The following is a 16531-nucleotide window of genomic DNA, read 5'->3' as shown; positions in this document are numbered from 1 at the left end:
TCTAGACGTCTCAAAACTCCTCCTTCACAGACTCTATTCTCCATCCAAAAGGCACTTTTCACTGGCTTCCACACACATTCCAATGTCTGCCCAATGTACAAACAAACCTTTCCCTGGTCATATTCCTAGCACTATCCCAATACTTCATGTCCTCGTTAATGATTGTGCCTCCAGGGAAATGGTCTTCCAGGACCCTCTCACTACAGTTTGACAATATCCAAAATATTTTAATCACATAGAAAAAAAAATAAGAGATGACATCTACCTAGGGAGTTGTTCCCCCACACAATATAAAGGAAGTAAAAAACGTTCAGTGATTTGTAAGTTACAGAAAAAAAGAAAACATTACATTTCAGTTGCTACATAAAATTTTGCTTTCACAAAACTTAAAATGGACCACTGCACAAAAAAATATGAGAAATGAAGAAATAATCTCTTTGATTACATAATTTAAATAAGAAAAGTGATCAAAAAGTAGGGTGTCACCATTTCCTGCAATGGCATGTGAATAGCTTTCTACCTACATATTTAAATGTGATGATCATGTAAAAGCATTAGTTAATATATTACTTTGTACATTATAACTTTTATATACCTTCATAGTGCTTTAAAAAGCTCAACTCAATTGTCATGACATTATTGTAAATCTGTAGATCAAATATTGTGGTAGGAATCATAAAAAGTTATACCTTTGGAACTCAATAATCCTATTACTGTGAAGATACTCTAAATGGGTTATCAAAGAAAATGTAATGTGTCCAAAAATCACAAATGTGTATATAAACACATACATAGTAGTGGTATTTGTAATCACAGAGGACTAGAAACAGCATGAATGTCCAAAAGTTGGGTAAATGGCTGACTAAGCATAATACAACACTACAGTGCCATTATGAATGATAAATGAGAGATATAAAGTATTTAGGAAAACTTAAGTGACACAGTAAGTGAAGAAAGCAGAAAGAAGCATCATGAACACAATGATTTTAACTATATAAAGAAATGTACATACCAATACAGAAATGAATCAAGACTAGTAGGACATAAACAAGGGGCAAAGCCAAGTGCAGCACATTTTATTTATTTAAGGCAAACACTAATATCTAATCAAAGAGGACACTATTTCTATTTGCCAAACTAAAGAAACCGAAAATTAATTAAAAATTAACTGCTAAACATTATTTAAAAAAAAAAAAAGAAACACAAAATACCAAAAAATTTTTGTGACATTAAGGTGTGGCTGGGCTGATGATAAGGAATAATCTGTTACACACATATTGAACACAGAAATTCATTTTAATGTGTTAATAGCTTTACATGCGTGTTTGTTGGGATTTGTTGTTGCATAAGGTGCAGAATATTTTTTGAAAAGATATACAAGCAGAGAAAAATAAGGAATAATCCAGTAGAAAAAAAATCTGAGTGACCACATTAAAGTCACATGCTGGAAAATTAAAAGCTAATTTGTGTCTTAACTATCTTATGAAAAGGAGCATGGCTAGTTCAGGAGTAAGCAAAATAAGGTGCTTGAGGCAACTGTTGATGACAGTATACGGTGGTCCTCCATTCTATTTGCCTTGATCCTTTCTCTATTTTGCTCCTGCCTGTGTCTTATGGTTGCCCCCATAGTCCGCCAGGATTGCATGGCCTGGGCGAGTGAGCAGCATTTGGGGGCTACAAGCTTGCTGACACCTAGTCTAGTGTACAGCAGATGAATAAAGAAATCACTGCTCATCCCCAACCTCCACTTACAGTCAATCTATTTCACCTGTTTATGAAGCAGGATTTCAGCTACGTTTACAAGGATATTGTGATGTGAATGATAAGAGGCACTACACTAAAACAGCCATTCCTTAGAAATACTTGCTATATGAATACAAAGGCTGGCCAATGTCATTGCTGAGTAATTTTTCAATAGGTCATACTGAATTCAAACAGTATAAATCAGACATGTCAAATACACAGTACACAATACTCCTAAATTCTGCCAGAACCAGATTAAAATGTAGTTGAGAAATATTTAACAAAATAAATAAAAATACAATAGAACGTAGATAATGCTGTGTGGTTTTCTAAGTCAATATGTGCCAGTAGGCATCCTTATATATAGATTAGTAGTCTGCCTTTCTATCTGAGGTTTGATACAACTGGTGTAAATGGCACCACAGAAACATCCAAAGATAGTCAAGGTCCCAGAATACCAGTCTCTCTAATAGGACTTTTTTTGGCCAAAACAAATGCTATCAGCTGGTCCTAGGAAATGAATGTGAAATGCATGTGATCACTGTTATCCATATAGTAAAAGTATTTCAGATCCAAAGCCCACTGAGAGGGAGTCTGTCTCTCTCCCACTGCAGCAATTACAGTACATATTCCTACTGCTCAAGTATTTACAGCCAGCCAATGTTTTAAATTTTGAAATAAAATTAAATAAATATCTATAACATTGTGAGGTTTTCTATTAATTTGTGTCATATCTTCAAATTATTGTTTAAGCCTAGAGGACACTCTGAAGAAGTTGTTATTGGGGAATGAGATAACTAAAAATAATCATTGGGTATGAACGTCTGAACTCCATCAAAAACAAAACAACAGGCATCCAATGATCCCACTCCGAATTTAAAATATAGAAAAACTAACTCACCTTTATAAATAAGAGGCTTATCTTTATCATCTGATTTCTCCCTACTAGCCAATTCAAGAAAATCTTCAATCAAGTCCAATGATATGAGAGATTGGCTAAAAACGAGACTAAAAAAATATAAAGAGATATAAATGCTTCCTACTAAAATTACTAATATTTAAAATGACAAACACAGAAGAAAATAACCACGTCATTCAATTCCAAACATGCCTGTAAATCTCTGGACTCTCTATCCCACTCATAATGTTTCAGGGAGCATGGGGGAGGTGTTTGAGCTTTGTCTGGAATCCCAACGATTTCACAGGAAGGGTATATTCTATTTGTTTAATGTCCCAATTAAGCAAACAAGTAAGTAGACCAGCAGATGGCAAAAAATGACATGCATGTTTGGCCTGTGCCTCTAGGAGTCACCAGGCTTGGGGAGCTATCCTGTATAAAGGGTTGTACACAGTTGCAGAAACAGCTTTATGACTTTTCAAAATTGACAGTAAATTTTGAGGAACCTGCTAGAGCTGTGCTAATAGCCCTTGATCTCTTAAGCATTTAATCTAGAATCACAGCCTCAATTCAATGCAGTTCAACAAGTATTACAGAGTATCTATTATGTACCCCGAGCAACATGCTAGGTGTTATGGAGAAACACACAAAGTTGATGTTCTGGACTTCAAGGAGCCAGATAATTTTTTAAAAAGCTAGCTGCTTGACTGAAGATGATCTGAAATTTAAGCTGACATCTTGGAAAAGGCCCGCTCCTAATCAGGCAGAGGGCCAAGCTAGCCCTGGGGAGCAAACAAGGTCAAAGAGGTGGGTGAGGCTCAACGAAGGGGCTGGCAAGTGTGCTCAAGTGCGGCAGGAAGGGGTGGCTGATGAACTGTTATTCTCTGTCAGTTTTCTCCATTTACAGGTGGGAAGGACAATACTGTTGTTGTTAATCCTGTTCTGATCAACGATTTTTGTCCCCTAATAATGACTACAGGAAGACACAGAAGTCATGTCTATCTAATTTGCACACTGAACTAGATAAAAGAATCAAAATGCAAAATGATCTCAACGGGCTAGGGAATGCTGGGTTGAAACCAAGGAAATGAATTCAATCAGGATAAAAGTAAAGTCCTACAACTAAGTTAGAACAAACTGGAGATAAGAAGGAAGAGTGAGTTCTAGTTTGACAGCATTTCTTGGGGTAAAGTCCTTGATGTTCACAACTTCAGGATGAGCAAAAAGTGTGTGTGTGTGTGTGTGTGTGTGTGTGTGTGTGTGTGTATTACTCTCCTGCTGCATTATGAGAAACAATAGCATTAGGTAGAAAAAACAGAGTACTGTTTAACCTGGAAAGACTATTTTGAGAGGATCACTGACAAATTGGAGAAGGCGAGAGGTCTGGAATCCAGATTATATAAGAAACAGATGAAGAGACTGAGGACATTTACTGCAGGAGAAGAGAATAAGGGGAAGATGAGGGGTCCTGACCACATGATGCCTTCCAGCTTGAAGATACTAATGAGTCTACTAAATAACTCAAAGACTGGCAAGTGGAAGAGTAAACAGTCTGCATTGCTCCAGGGGGCAAAACTAGAACCATGGAGGGGGAAGTTACAGGAGGCAGGCTTAGAGGTCAATATAAGGAACTTCCTACCAATCCGGTTCCCCAACAATGAAATGAGATGTCTCGAGAAGCAGTGAAATTTGCATCAATGGAAGCAGTCAAGCAAAGGCTGAAGGACTCTCAGGGATGTTGGAGAAAGATTCCTGTATTAGGTGGGAAGCTAAATCAGACAACCCCTCAAGATTCCTTCAATTATAAGCCTAACAATTTGAATGGGATGTATGGCACCAAAGTGAAAAAAAAAACACCAAACCAGTGACAAACCCTGAAGTAAGCACAGGAAAGAGAGGAACGAAAAGAGTATTATATGTATTTTGATGCTCCACCATGCCCAAGGTGGTGAGGGAGGTTTTAAAGCGTCTTCTGAAGAAATTCATGGAGCTCTTTCAAGTTACAAGCCAAGATCAGAAGTAAGGTATGCAATAGGAGAAGCCCGGCCTACCTGTTTCTGGGCTATTATTGCAGGGACAAAACAGAGGTATAGCTACCACATAGAGGAAAAGTGAACAGCTCAAGAAAATCCACTTGGTCACCCCTGCCTCACATTGAGAAGATTTCATCACCATTTTAAATATAATTTGTCTTCTGTGTCAACTTCCAAGAGGCGAGAATTAAGAGAAAAGTAAAACAAACTGTCACTTCAGGTGGAAAGCTTATGCAAACGTCTATTTACAAAAATCACTTCAGGACAGAACTTACACTTTGTCTCCAAGCTCCTCCGCCATGCGCAGAATTTCAAAGAGAAGCACCATTTTGCCTGAATGCTCCAGAACCTCAGCATCAGCATCGGTCACAAAATCTTTGTACCAGTCTGGAGCTGGGCTGCCTGGGTTGGAAGAGGAAGTTTTACCTGAAGAAAGAGAAACTTCATTTAGCTTTTTTAGTGCAATGCATTTGTTCCTTCTTTTTAATGCCAATTCCTTCAGATAGGCAGACCAAAGAACTTACCCATCAACAGTGAGATCTGAGGGTATTACAAGATGCTTTGAAAACTGATGCCTCATAATGAAAAATTTTAGCCACCTTTTCCCTAAAACAAATTTAACTTTGCAATAGGAAAACCACAAGAGGAAAAGAAAAGTACAGATTAAAGCTAAAGTTCACACGGTTCAATGAAGCAAGAAGTTGACAGTCTGTTGCCTTTATTAAAAAGTGAGACAGGAAATTAAAGAAAACATTTATAATTTGCTTTATTCAATTTTAAGGAATAAATTAAATAACTTCTAGAACATATTATGAGAAAAGGAAGCACACAGTCACCTCAAAGAGCCAACATGTCTTCCCAAAGAACAGACTGTGCCAGACTAACCTCTTTTGCTTTTTTGAAGAAGTCACCAGATAGGAATGTTAGTTTATTTAGACTACAGCAGAAAGCATGATGGATTTGGAGTTAAAGGACCTGGGTCTGAATTCTGCCTGTGTCACTGACTGTCTATGTCATCCTGAGCAAGTCACTTAACTGCCTTAGGTTCCTGTTCTTCATCTCTGAAAAGAAGACAGTTGGACTAGATGATCTCTAAGGTCACTTACAAATCAAAATCCATGACCCCATGATTTTCAAAAGTCTTCTTTCCTATCCTTAAAGACAAGGTGTGGTCCGGGTAGATTCAGAACTTGGTGAATGATCTGACCACAACCTGACATGAGCTTGATAAGAGGCAGTGGGGAATAGTAGATAGCATTGGGCTTGGAATCAAAAGGATCTGGTTCAAGACCCACAACGAATGTGCATTGGCTGTGTGACCTGACCCCTGGCAAATCACTGGACTCAGGCAACTTCCTAAGACTTATCTTTTGGTGGATGACAGAGTGGGAATAAACATTTATATAGCACAGTGCCTGGCACACAGCAGGTGCTAAATGCTCCTTAAAAAAAAAATTACCTCATTTGAGCCTCACAATGATTCTGGGTTGTTGCTTAGCTGCATCTGACTTTGTGCCCTGTACGGGGTTTTCTTGGCAAAGATACTGGAATAGTTTGCCATTTTCTTCTACAGTGGATTAAGGCAAACAGAGGTTGTGACTTACCTAGGGTCACAACCTAGTAAATGTCTGAGGCCAGATTTGAACTCAGGTCTTCCTGACTCCAGGGCCAGTGCTCTATCTACTGAGCCACCTAGCTGTCTAAGTATCAACTTGGAGAATGAAGTCTAATGGAGTGCTACAGGTATCTGTGCTTGGCCTTGTGTTATTTAGCATCTGAATGAATAGCTTTTAGTTAAATATGCCACCCCTTCCTTATTTTAGGTCTTTAATTGGAAGCTAATTGGGGATGTTGTAGAGGAGATGGATTACCAGGTCGGCCTTTTGCTTCAGAGGTTCTCTGACATCAATTACTTACCAACAGGCAACATGTAAATTTGTACTGAAGTACATATAATAAACTTCATACTTTAATCTCTAGTTAGGGAATGAAACACTGTAAAAGAATTTTCTCTCATGGAATCAGCAAGAAGGTACAGGAGATTTAATAGGAGAGCTACTTATTCTTACAATCATACTACTGAAAAAAACCAAAACAAAAACTACCACCACCAAATTTGAGAATGGCAAGATTTAGGTCCTTCCATCCATCAGGAAGGTCAGGGAAGAGGCCATAACCTGATCCTTCAATAACCATAAGAAGAATGAGCAAGGGTCTAGCTAGCTTTGGTTACTGCACTCTTAGTCCTGAGAAATGCTGGAGTTTTACCTTAGAGCACATGTCTAAGCAGCATCAGACTCCTCAGTCCTCATCCCCAGGACCTAGAGAGTACTATTCTCCAACTAAGGTTAACTTATCTGACAGGCCCCTTTGTGCCATATCATTCTTCTACCCTTTCAATGCTTAAGTAAATGGTAGTCTTCATTCTCCCACTCCAAACTGAGTATGCAGGGCCAATGATGGTGCCCTCTTCTTGTAGAGATGATACCCAGCTCAGGTTTGGGTGTTTCCTACTTCACCCTCAGCAATACGGAAATAATGGCTCGAGATCTTGATGCCCAGAACAAAAAGAAATGCAAACTGACACTACTCAGGGATTGAATAATGGTAGGGACTAGGAGGGAGTACAAGGAGCCTTAGTCTTGGGTTGGGGTCATGGAACTTAATAATATTGGGTTGTGGTTGACAAATGGGAAAAAAAAAAGTAAAGGGAACACTAACTCTGGATCAATTTCAGCATAGATAATTTAGTTCAATCAAACAGTAGGGTTAAGACTAGGACTTAAGAGTGAGAGAGGACTATTCCATCACTCATTAGCAATGTACTAAATTTTTCTGAGTCAACAGTATGTGAAATGACATTTATTCATTAAACTTACTTTCTTCCTGTTTTAAAGAAACTGTGGGCATGTTGGATGCTTCTTCCACAATTCCTTCCCCACCTCCTCGTGACCTTGAATTCCATACTTTAATCACCTCTACATCGTTATCGCTGCCGCTGCCACTTGAGCTACTGTCCTTTTTCCCTTTCTTCCCTTTTGACTTCTTTTTCCTAGAATTCAAGTGGTTAGACAAAATGTAGCAAACATTTATTTGTAACTCATGAGATGCAAATAGTTTTGAAAAATAAATTACTTTCTTATCAATACATAAAAATATAATGTAAGGAAATAAAAATATGGCAGGTTTTATAAAATATGGTTCATGGCAAAAAAAAAAGTTCAATTTACTTAGTATATTCGTCGGAGCTTAAACTCATTGAGGTTTCATCAGAATCTGAAGCTATAAATTCATCCATACTGTCTTCATCAAAATATCCCTAGAAAAAAAAATTACTATTTTTAGATTTTAATTAAGTAGCATAATCTAGACTGAAAATTTCAAAAGACACGTACTTGTTTAATTTAAAGAATATGAGGCTCAACTTCACATGTATAATCAAAATCACGTTGCTTGTCTTTTCAAGGGGTAGGGAGGGAGAATTTGGAACTCAAAATTTTAAAAAATGTTAAAATAATTAAAAAATATATAATTAGGAAATATTTAGTGAAATAAAAATATATTTAAAAAAAGGAATGAGGTTCAATGAAATAGACCACCACATTAAACCTGCCTAATTAAAATGCATACATAAATAAGTACACTAGAGATAAACCAGGTAAAATAATTGAACTAGTCAACAATGGGACTCCTAAAATATCAGAAGTTTACCTAGCATTTGGCAGTTTATTGTAAATTTTCAGCAGAGATAAGGATAAAATTTCATTTTAACTAATTTACCTTATTTTCTTTGCTTATATAATCCAGCTGCAAACACCAGGGGTGAGTCCAGATTCTGCTTAACATCTGGAAATCCTGGAAAAGTTTTGCTCCTGCTTTCCCTCTTCCACCTTCACTGCTATTACCCACACCTGACAATAAAAGGTGAGAATTACAAAAAAAATCTAAATTAACAAAATATTCAATTTTGAGTTTTTCCTAGTTAATAATGTTTCCTATTACTCAGTGTAAACCATTTGCAACCATTTCCAAGTGCAACTGTAATGCATAATTTTCCAAAGTTTAATTAAATGTTACTAGCTAAATGTCAAAATTAGATTGTTGCTTTCCATAGTAATAATAAATTTCAAAGAGAACCATTCCTATGTGAAAAGAAACTTCTTTTACTTCATAAATTCCATTGCCTAAGGCTCACACAAGTGAAGTGACAGAACTGTCACTGTTTCTGAGGAGAGAGCATTATGGGAAATGATTTCGAATAGTGCTTCTCATTATTAATCATATTAGATCATTTTAGCTCTTAATATCTCAGTCCTCAATGTGTCATCTGACAAAGTACAAACTTCACTCAAGAAAGGCAGGTGAGTTGAGTGGTTGGACCCGACCAAATATATACAAAGGAAGTCTGTCGTAGAGGAAAAATCATTTTAAAGACATCGTGATTGACTTTCAAGATCTCTCTAAATGGAGAAGTTTCCAAAAGAATGGAAAATATCATGGTGAGTAATATTACCCCCCCCAAAAGATGAATGAGAAAATATCCATCTGCCTTACTTCTTCTCTATATAATCTTTATGCATATCAAGGATATCCTTGGCAAAAGCATCTATTGATTACCAAAAAGCATTTGAGTCAGTAGAGCAAATAACAGCTCTCCTTCAAGAAGATCATACAAGATTTCAGATATTTTAAGCTCATGAGTCAATAGATGCAAACTCAAAAAATATCCTTGCTCAATAATTCTCTGATTATCAATGTGAAATGAAATATAAAACAAGGAGACATAATCAATGAAGGTGAAGAACATCACTCATGAAGAACATTTGTATAAAATCAAGTGGGAAACATTGTCTCTTTTTCTACAGATGATAAGGTCTTAAAGATGTGACTCTTTTTTTCCCTATTAACTAATTTATTTTTAGTTTTCAACATTCACTTCCAAAAGATTTTGAGTTTAAATTTTCTCCCCCTCTCTCCCCAAGATGGCGTGCAATCTTCTGTAGGCTCTACATATACATTCCTATTAAACATATTTTCACATTAGTCATGTTATAAAGAATTAGAACCAATAAGAGGAACCACAAGAAAGAAGAAACAAAACAGAAGGAAAAAAAAGAGCAAATAGCATGCTTTGATCTGCATTCAAACTCCATAGTTCTTTCCTTGGATGTGTGCAGCACTTTCCATCATGAGACTTTTAGAGATGTCTTAGATCCCTGAATCGCTGAGAAGAGCTAAGTCTATCAAAATTAGTCATCACACAATGTGGCTGTTACTGTGGTACAATGTTCTCCTGGTTCTGCTCACTTCACTCAGCATCAGTCCATGCAAGTTGTTCCAGGTTTTTCTGAAGTCCGTTTGCTCATCATTTCTTATAGCACAATAGTATTCCATTACATTCATATGCCACAGCTTATTCAGCCATTCCCCAACTGGTGAGCATCCCCTCAATTTCCAATTCTTGACCACCACAGAAAGAGAGGCTATAAACATTTTTGTACATGTGGGTCCCTTTCTCATTTTTATGATCTCTGGGATACAGCCCTAGAAATGCTATTGCTGGGTCAAAGGGTATGCATATTTCTCATTATTAATCATTAATTATTAATTTGGACCCGAATTATGCCTTTGGGCATAATTCCAAATTGCTCTCCTAAATGGTTGGATCAGTTCACAACTCTACCAACAATACATTAGTGTTCCAATTTTCCCACATCTTCTCCAACATTTATCATTTCCCTGTTTTATCATGTTGGTCAATCTGATAGGTGTGATGTGGTACCTCAGAGTTGTTTTGATTTGCAATTCTCTAATCAGTAGTGATTTAGAGCCATTTTTTCATACGACTATAGATGGCTTTCATTTCTTCATCTGAGCAGCATGGTAGAGTAGTGAGTGGAGATGAGTCAGAAAGACCTGGTTTCACATCCTGCCTCTGGTGTTGATTCCGTGATAACTGCCAGGCTAAAATAGCCTCTCCAGGCCCAAGTTCTACCCCTCAATAATTAAAATATGGGGCAGCTAGCTGGGGCAATGGATAGAGTTCTGGCCTTGGAGTCAGGACTTGAGTTCAAATCTAGCCTCAGACATTTGACACTTACTAGCTGTGTAACCCTGGGCAAGTCACTTAAACCCAATTGCCTCACCAAAAAAAAAAAAAAGGATCATTGAGAGGCTCAAGCAAGATTATATATTTGTCAAACCCACTGTCAACTTCAGAGGGCTGTATAAATGTTCATACTTATTGCGTTCCTATTTGCATATGACATTCTGCTGATTTATCTGACCTTTGGAACACTACAATGAATAAAAGAATATGTACCTTGGCTGGGACCTTAGCAACCATCTAGTCCAATTAATACCATAAAGGAAACCTTCCCATGAAATAACTGACAATTGGTCATTCAGCATAGGCTGGAAGACATCAAGTGAAGGGTAGCTCCTTCCACTTTTGGACCACTGTCACGGCGAGGAAGTTTTTTCAGACATCAAGTCGGAATCCTGCTCTTTTCAACTCCCATCCATTGCTCCTGGTTCTTCCCTCTGGAGTCAAGCAGAGTAAGTAAAATCGCTTTTCCACACGTTGGCCCTTCAAATACTTGAAGACAGCTATTGTGTCCTTCCTGAGGCTTCCTTTCTCCAAGTAAAGACATCTCTAGTTCCTTCAGTTGATTCTTACACAATGTAGCCTCAAGGTTCTTTACAATCCTGGTCATTCTCTTTTGATGATGTCCAGCTGGTCAATGTCCTTCTTAAATTGTGGCATCCAGAACTGAACAGAATTTTCCACATGAGAGATGACTATGGCAAAGCACAGAGGAACAACCACCTCCTTATTCCTGGAAGCTATGCATCTCTTTATAAGAGCCCAAGATATTGTTAGCTTTTTATTTTTTATACACTGTTGGTTCTTATTAAGCTCTGCATTCGCTGAACAAATCAACCTAATCTACCGAGGGCAAACTCAGCAAATGATGAATCTATTCAGCCCATAACAACCACTCTGGATTATTCCCTCAAGTGGAACTCACGAGTTGAGTACTCTGAGAAAGGATTACTATAGTTTAGGAGTCCTCATCAGTATGTTTCACATAAACATCCAGGCAATAGATTAATTAGGTTTAGCAAAGGCTAAAATTGTATACTAAGATGGTATAGTAAGAACAGTTGGCACAAAGTATCGCCCCCAGATGCCTGGGGCACACTCGCCCATAAAAATACACAGCACCCATGGGAAGACTGAGTTCACATGTAAATCACAATAGTAGTGAGGCACACATGTAACATAATATGTGTGTACATGTGACAAAAGATAACTCACAACCCCTGGTACTGCATGTCCTCGAAGTCCTTTCTCTCCCTGTAGGGTTTCAACGTAGCTTCCCTTGGGTGTAGCTTCTCTGCTGGATGGACTGAATTCAACTATGCTCTCAGGGTCTACTACTTTCTTGAATGCACAACTGAGGTATTCCTCTGTGTCATGAAGGGTCATATTCTCTGCAGCTGCCTCCTCCCTGGAGTGACTGCTTTTCTGCATTTGTGTCTGTCCTCAGGTATATGTCTCTACTCCTGGCTGAATTCATATAATAGTCTTCTGCTGATCTGGTAGCTCTAGCAAACTGGCCATTGGAGGAAAGAGAAGAAAAATTTCCCCTCTCCCTCTACCTGCAGCCCTCTGGTGAAGTTGTATGGTTTGCCTCCATAAAGCCTTTAGGAGTCGGGACACTTCAAGTGCTAAATGACTTGTGGTTTCTTAGACAGCCAGATAGAAAGAAAGACTGGAAACATGGATAGTAGGAATGTGGCCAAAAAATCCACAAATATTAAAAGACCCCAAGTAAGATCTCCAACATTTTAGGTAGATCCACTATGGAGGACTTATGGAAGGACAAGCACAAGAATCCTAAGGATGATAAGGCGTGGAAGGGTTGCTATCTGTACACAGTAAGATAAAATAACCAGATTGATGGCAGTACTTAAAAAAGACCTAGAAAAGGCCATTCCCAGTAAGACCAACGTATGGCAAAACAAGGCAAATACGTAGTAATTTTGCCAATGCCTGCTGATTGATTAAATTATTGGGCCCAGGACACCTCAAGGTGGACCCTGGAGGGGTGTGGCAGAAAAATCAGAGCCCAAACAAAGGGAGTAGGTTTGCCTTTTCCACTCTTCTCCCTCAATCCCCCAACTGGTTAATGTATTCCTCATCTTCCTCAACCTTTACCTTTCCTAGTTTTCTCCGTTCTTATTTTGATAATTCAAGAAAGAATATTTGATTTTGTCAATGTTGATACTCTTACCACTGATAAAGACTAACCACCCATACTTTTTGGGAGCTGCTGTGATAAAATTTCTTCACCCTGTAGCCAGCCTGGTTTTGAGACTCCTGTAACTAAGTCAGTCTGAGCATCAGAGGACAGGATGCTCTATGCTCCTCTGGTAACTTTCTAAAAAATGGACGCAAGATATTTCTTGTATTTCACAGGATCAGAAACTTAGAACTAGAGAAGACCTCAGACTACATCAAATCCAAGCCCCTCATTTACAGAAAAGGCAAGTGAAGACTAGAGGTTAAGCAACTTGGCTATGATCACATGGCTACCATCTGAGGCAGGACTTGAACTGAGGTGTTTCAGACACCAAATCCAGTGTCCTAGCCACTATGCCATGCTGCCTCTCATTTAGTAGCTTTTATGTTCCCCATTCTCAATATAGGTTTCTGTAGATGCTGTACTCTCTTTGCCTCGGCATGGCAAAGAATTAATGCAACAAAGTCTATGCCAGCAAAACACAAACTCGGTCAGGTCCCATCACCATGGTAAGGTGATGAAGTGGTACCCATTAAGAAGGGGTGGGGGTGGGATAAAGACAAGCACAGCTGAGGACTGAGAGACTCTATACCATTACCTGGTAGGCTGGCAACCATTAGGGGTGGGGGTGGGTCCAAGACTCACAAAGATATCCAAGGTAAGGCAGGGAGGCAATCTATTACAGTAAGTATCCTACCGTACAATGTTTTCAACAGAGTCAAAATGAAAAGGTTATTTTAACCCAAGTATACTTACGAATAAAACTCATTCAGGGGAAACCACAGGCACTTACCAATAAGATGCTTTCTCCAAAGGCATACCTGGCAGCAGTCATAGAAAGCAGTCACTCTTGCGCTTTAAGTCAACCTTGATGTTTCTATTTTATGACCTGCTACAGGGCAGAGGTGTCTGGTTATGCTACAGACTTTGGTGTGAAACCTTGTGTTTCTTTCCTGCTCCAATGTGAAGATCAGACAGGAAAACCAAACATCAAAGGGGAGCTAGCCTATGTCTTACTCAGAAGGGGAAGAGTCATCAGGAGAGAAACAGGACTTTGTCATAATTAACTTTTTCCACCCTGTTTCTCTACTGAGGATGCCCGTCTACGTTCGCAATTGCCCATGACGCACTGAGATTTGAGTGGTACTGGTTTCAAGAATATATCTTGCCTCTCAACATTGTATTCCACAGTTTCAGCAAAAATCTAGTCACAAAAGGCACATTATTTTCTTAACCTCTTTCTCAGTTATAATTTCCACATCAATAATAAGTTTTTTCCTGTTTGTTAAAATAAATTCTATTTCATTTTTTATGGTAATATGTGATGTGCTAGAAGTTATCTGAGTCAGCTATCTGTGCACAGGCAGACCTCAGTTCATCTGACCTAAAATTAGAATGTGTAACAAAATGAAGAATAACAATGAGGAAAATATACGTACATTAAAAATAGATGCAATTAAAATGACTAAACTCGGGGCAGCTAGGTGGCGCAGTGGATAGAACACTGGCCCTGAAGTCAGGAGGACCTGAGTTCAAATCCGGCCTCAGACCAAACACTTGACACTTACTAGCTGAGTGGCCCTGGGCAAGTCACTTAACCCCAATTGCCTTAAAAAAACCAAACAAACAACTTCTATTGGGGCAGGTAGGTGGCGCAGTGGATAGAGCACTGGCCCTGAAGTCAGGAGGACCTGAGTTCAAATCTGGCCTCAGACCAAACACTTGACACTTACTAGCTGTGTGACCCTGGGCAAGTCACTTAACCCCAGTTGTAAACCCCCCCCCCAAAAAAAACCCTTAAAATGACTAAACTCTGAATTATTTAAACAAGTTACTGAAAGTAAAACGTAAGGCATAGACAACAGAACTGACATTGACAATGACTAGAACAATTTCATCTAAAAGTTTAACCAATATAAATTGTTAAAACAAGAGAACAAAAGAGCCCAGAAAATGCCTTATTCAGTAAACATCTAACTTAACTAGCCAAATGGAAAGAGATGACTACAAAAGGAAACATCAAGTTAAAATATTAAACTCATCCGTAAATCTTAACAAAGATGATGGATAATTATTATTAATATTGTCTCACAAAGCAGAGAAGCAGCAGAGGGTAAAAATGTAGCAAGATATCAAATCAAGCAACATCGTGATAAGGGCATTCAAGGATTAAAATAGAAGAACTAAAAAGAGAAGAAATGGAAAAGATTTGCAAAAGCCTTCTGAACAAAACTTTTCTCCATGAAGAACAGCAGAACCACCACACCTGGGCCCTAACATGCTAGTCCTCAAGTTGCTTACAAAGGAGACAGAAACGACACTAAAAACAATAAAGATGTGAAAAGCAACTGGACTGGACCAAGTATATTCAGAGGAATCATAGAATCAGCATTTTAGAGTTAAAAGGGACCACAGAAGCCATCTACTATAACTGACATGCCAAAGAAATCTCTTCTATAACAAGCATTATGGAAGACAAGCGTTCTTCCAGCCCTACTTTGAAGACATCCTAGGAGGGGGAACTCATGACCTCTTTGAGGTAGCCCATTCCATTTTTAAACTGCTCGGATTCTTAGGAAGTTTTTTACTGCCACTAAACTTAAATTTACCTCTTTGCAACTTCTACCCAGCTTGTTTCTACCCCCAAGGGTAAACCAAACAAGTTTATTTTTCCCATCACATCACAGCCCTTCAAATACATGGAGAAAGCTATCATTTCCAAAGAATCCTTTCTTCTCCAGGTTAAACAGGCCCAATTCCTCCAACCAATTCTCGTATGTAATGCACTCAAGGCCCTTCACCATCCTGGTTGCCCTCCATTGTATACTCTAGCTCATCAATGTTCACCTGAACCTGTGGTGTCCAATAGTCAACACAATATTCCATATGAAGTCTGAAAAAGACAGAGTACAGTGGGAGTGAACACTTCCCTATTCTTAGAAGCTATACCCTTCTCAATTAAGCTGACTGCATTTACCTTTTTTGCTTTTCCTATCAGATGGCTGGTTCATTCAATTTGCAGTTCACAAAAACCCCAGACTTTTTTTCAAAACAACCTATATCTATTCAAGTCCACCCCAATCTTGTACATATGAAGTTCATTTTTTTTTTTTTAACTAAAGTCCAAGTCTTGACATTTCCCTCTACCGAATTTCATCTTATTAGATTCAGCCTAGTACTTTATCCTGTCAAAATCCTTTTGGGTCTTGACTCTGTTATTAACTATCCCTCCTAGGTCTGTGTAATCTATAAATTGGATTAGCATACAAACTATGCCTTTATCCCAATCACTGATGAGAATGTTAAACTCCATAGGGCCAAAAAGAGATGGCTAGGTACTCCATGGAAGACTTCTTGCCATATTGATGCTGAAACACTTAAAAATTACTTTTTTTGTGTCTGGATGTCTAACCAGTTTTGAATCTATTTGATTGTATTACTAATCTGTCTCTCTCCATCTTTCACATAAAAAATGATACATTTAATCAAAAGCTTTGCTAAAAAAAAAATTTAGGTAAGCTATATCTGCAGTATTCCCCTCATCTATT

The 16531-nt window shown here is 38.3% G+C and overlaps 1 protein-coding gene across 8 annotated transcripts in view; it reads right to left on the bottom strand.

Annotated features, from left to right (window-relative positions):
* ATRX (ATRX chromatin remodeler) overlaps nt 1-16531 on the bottom strand; it is a 209273-nt gene that overhangs the window by 44872 nt on the left and 147870 nt on the right. For 7 of the 8 annotated variants that reach the window (XM_020964560.2, XM_020964563.2, XM_020964564.2 and 4 more), the window contains 5 exons: nt 8455-8585; nt 7905-7993; nt 7554-7726; nt 4950-5100; nt 2645-2751 (listed from right to left, as the gene is read on the bottom strand). In XM_020964560.2, the coding sequence (XP_020820219.1) occupies nt 2645-2751; nt 4950-5100; nt 7554-7726; nt 7905-7993; nt 8455-8585 (651 nt within the window). The remainder of the gene's footprint in view (nt 1-2644; nt 2752-4949; nt 5101-7553; nt 7727-7904; nt 7994-8454; nt 8586-16531) is intronic. The other variant, XR_013483696.1, reaches the window with a different exon arrangement.

Source organism: Phascolarctos cinereus, unplaced genomic scaffold (genome assembly GCF_003287225.1).
Source record: "Phascolarctos cinereus isolate Bilbo 61053 unplaced genomic scaffold, phaCin_HiC Scaffold_8;HRSCAF=390, whole genome shotgun sequence".
NCBI classification, from domain to species: domain Eukaryota; kingdom Metazoa; phylum Chordata; class Mammalia; order Diprotodontia; family Phascolarctidae; genus Phascolarctos; species Phascolarctos cinereus.
Note: the sequence above shows the minus strand (reverse complement) of the source record. Positions and strands in the feature narration are given on the sequence as shown.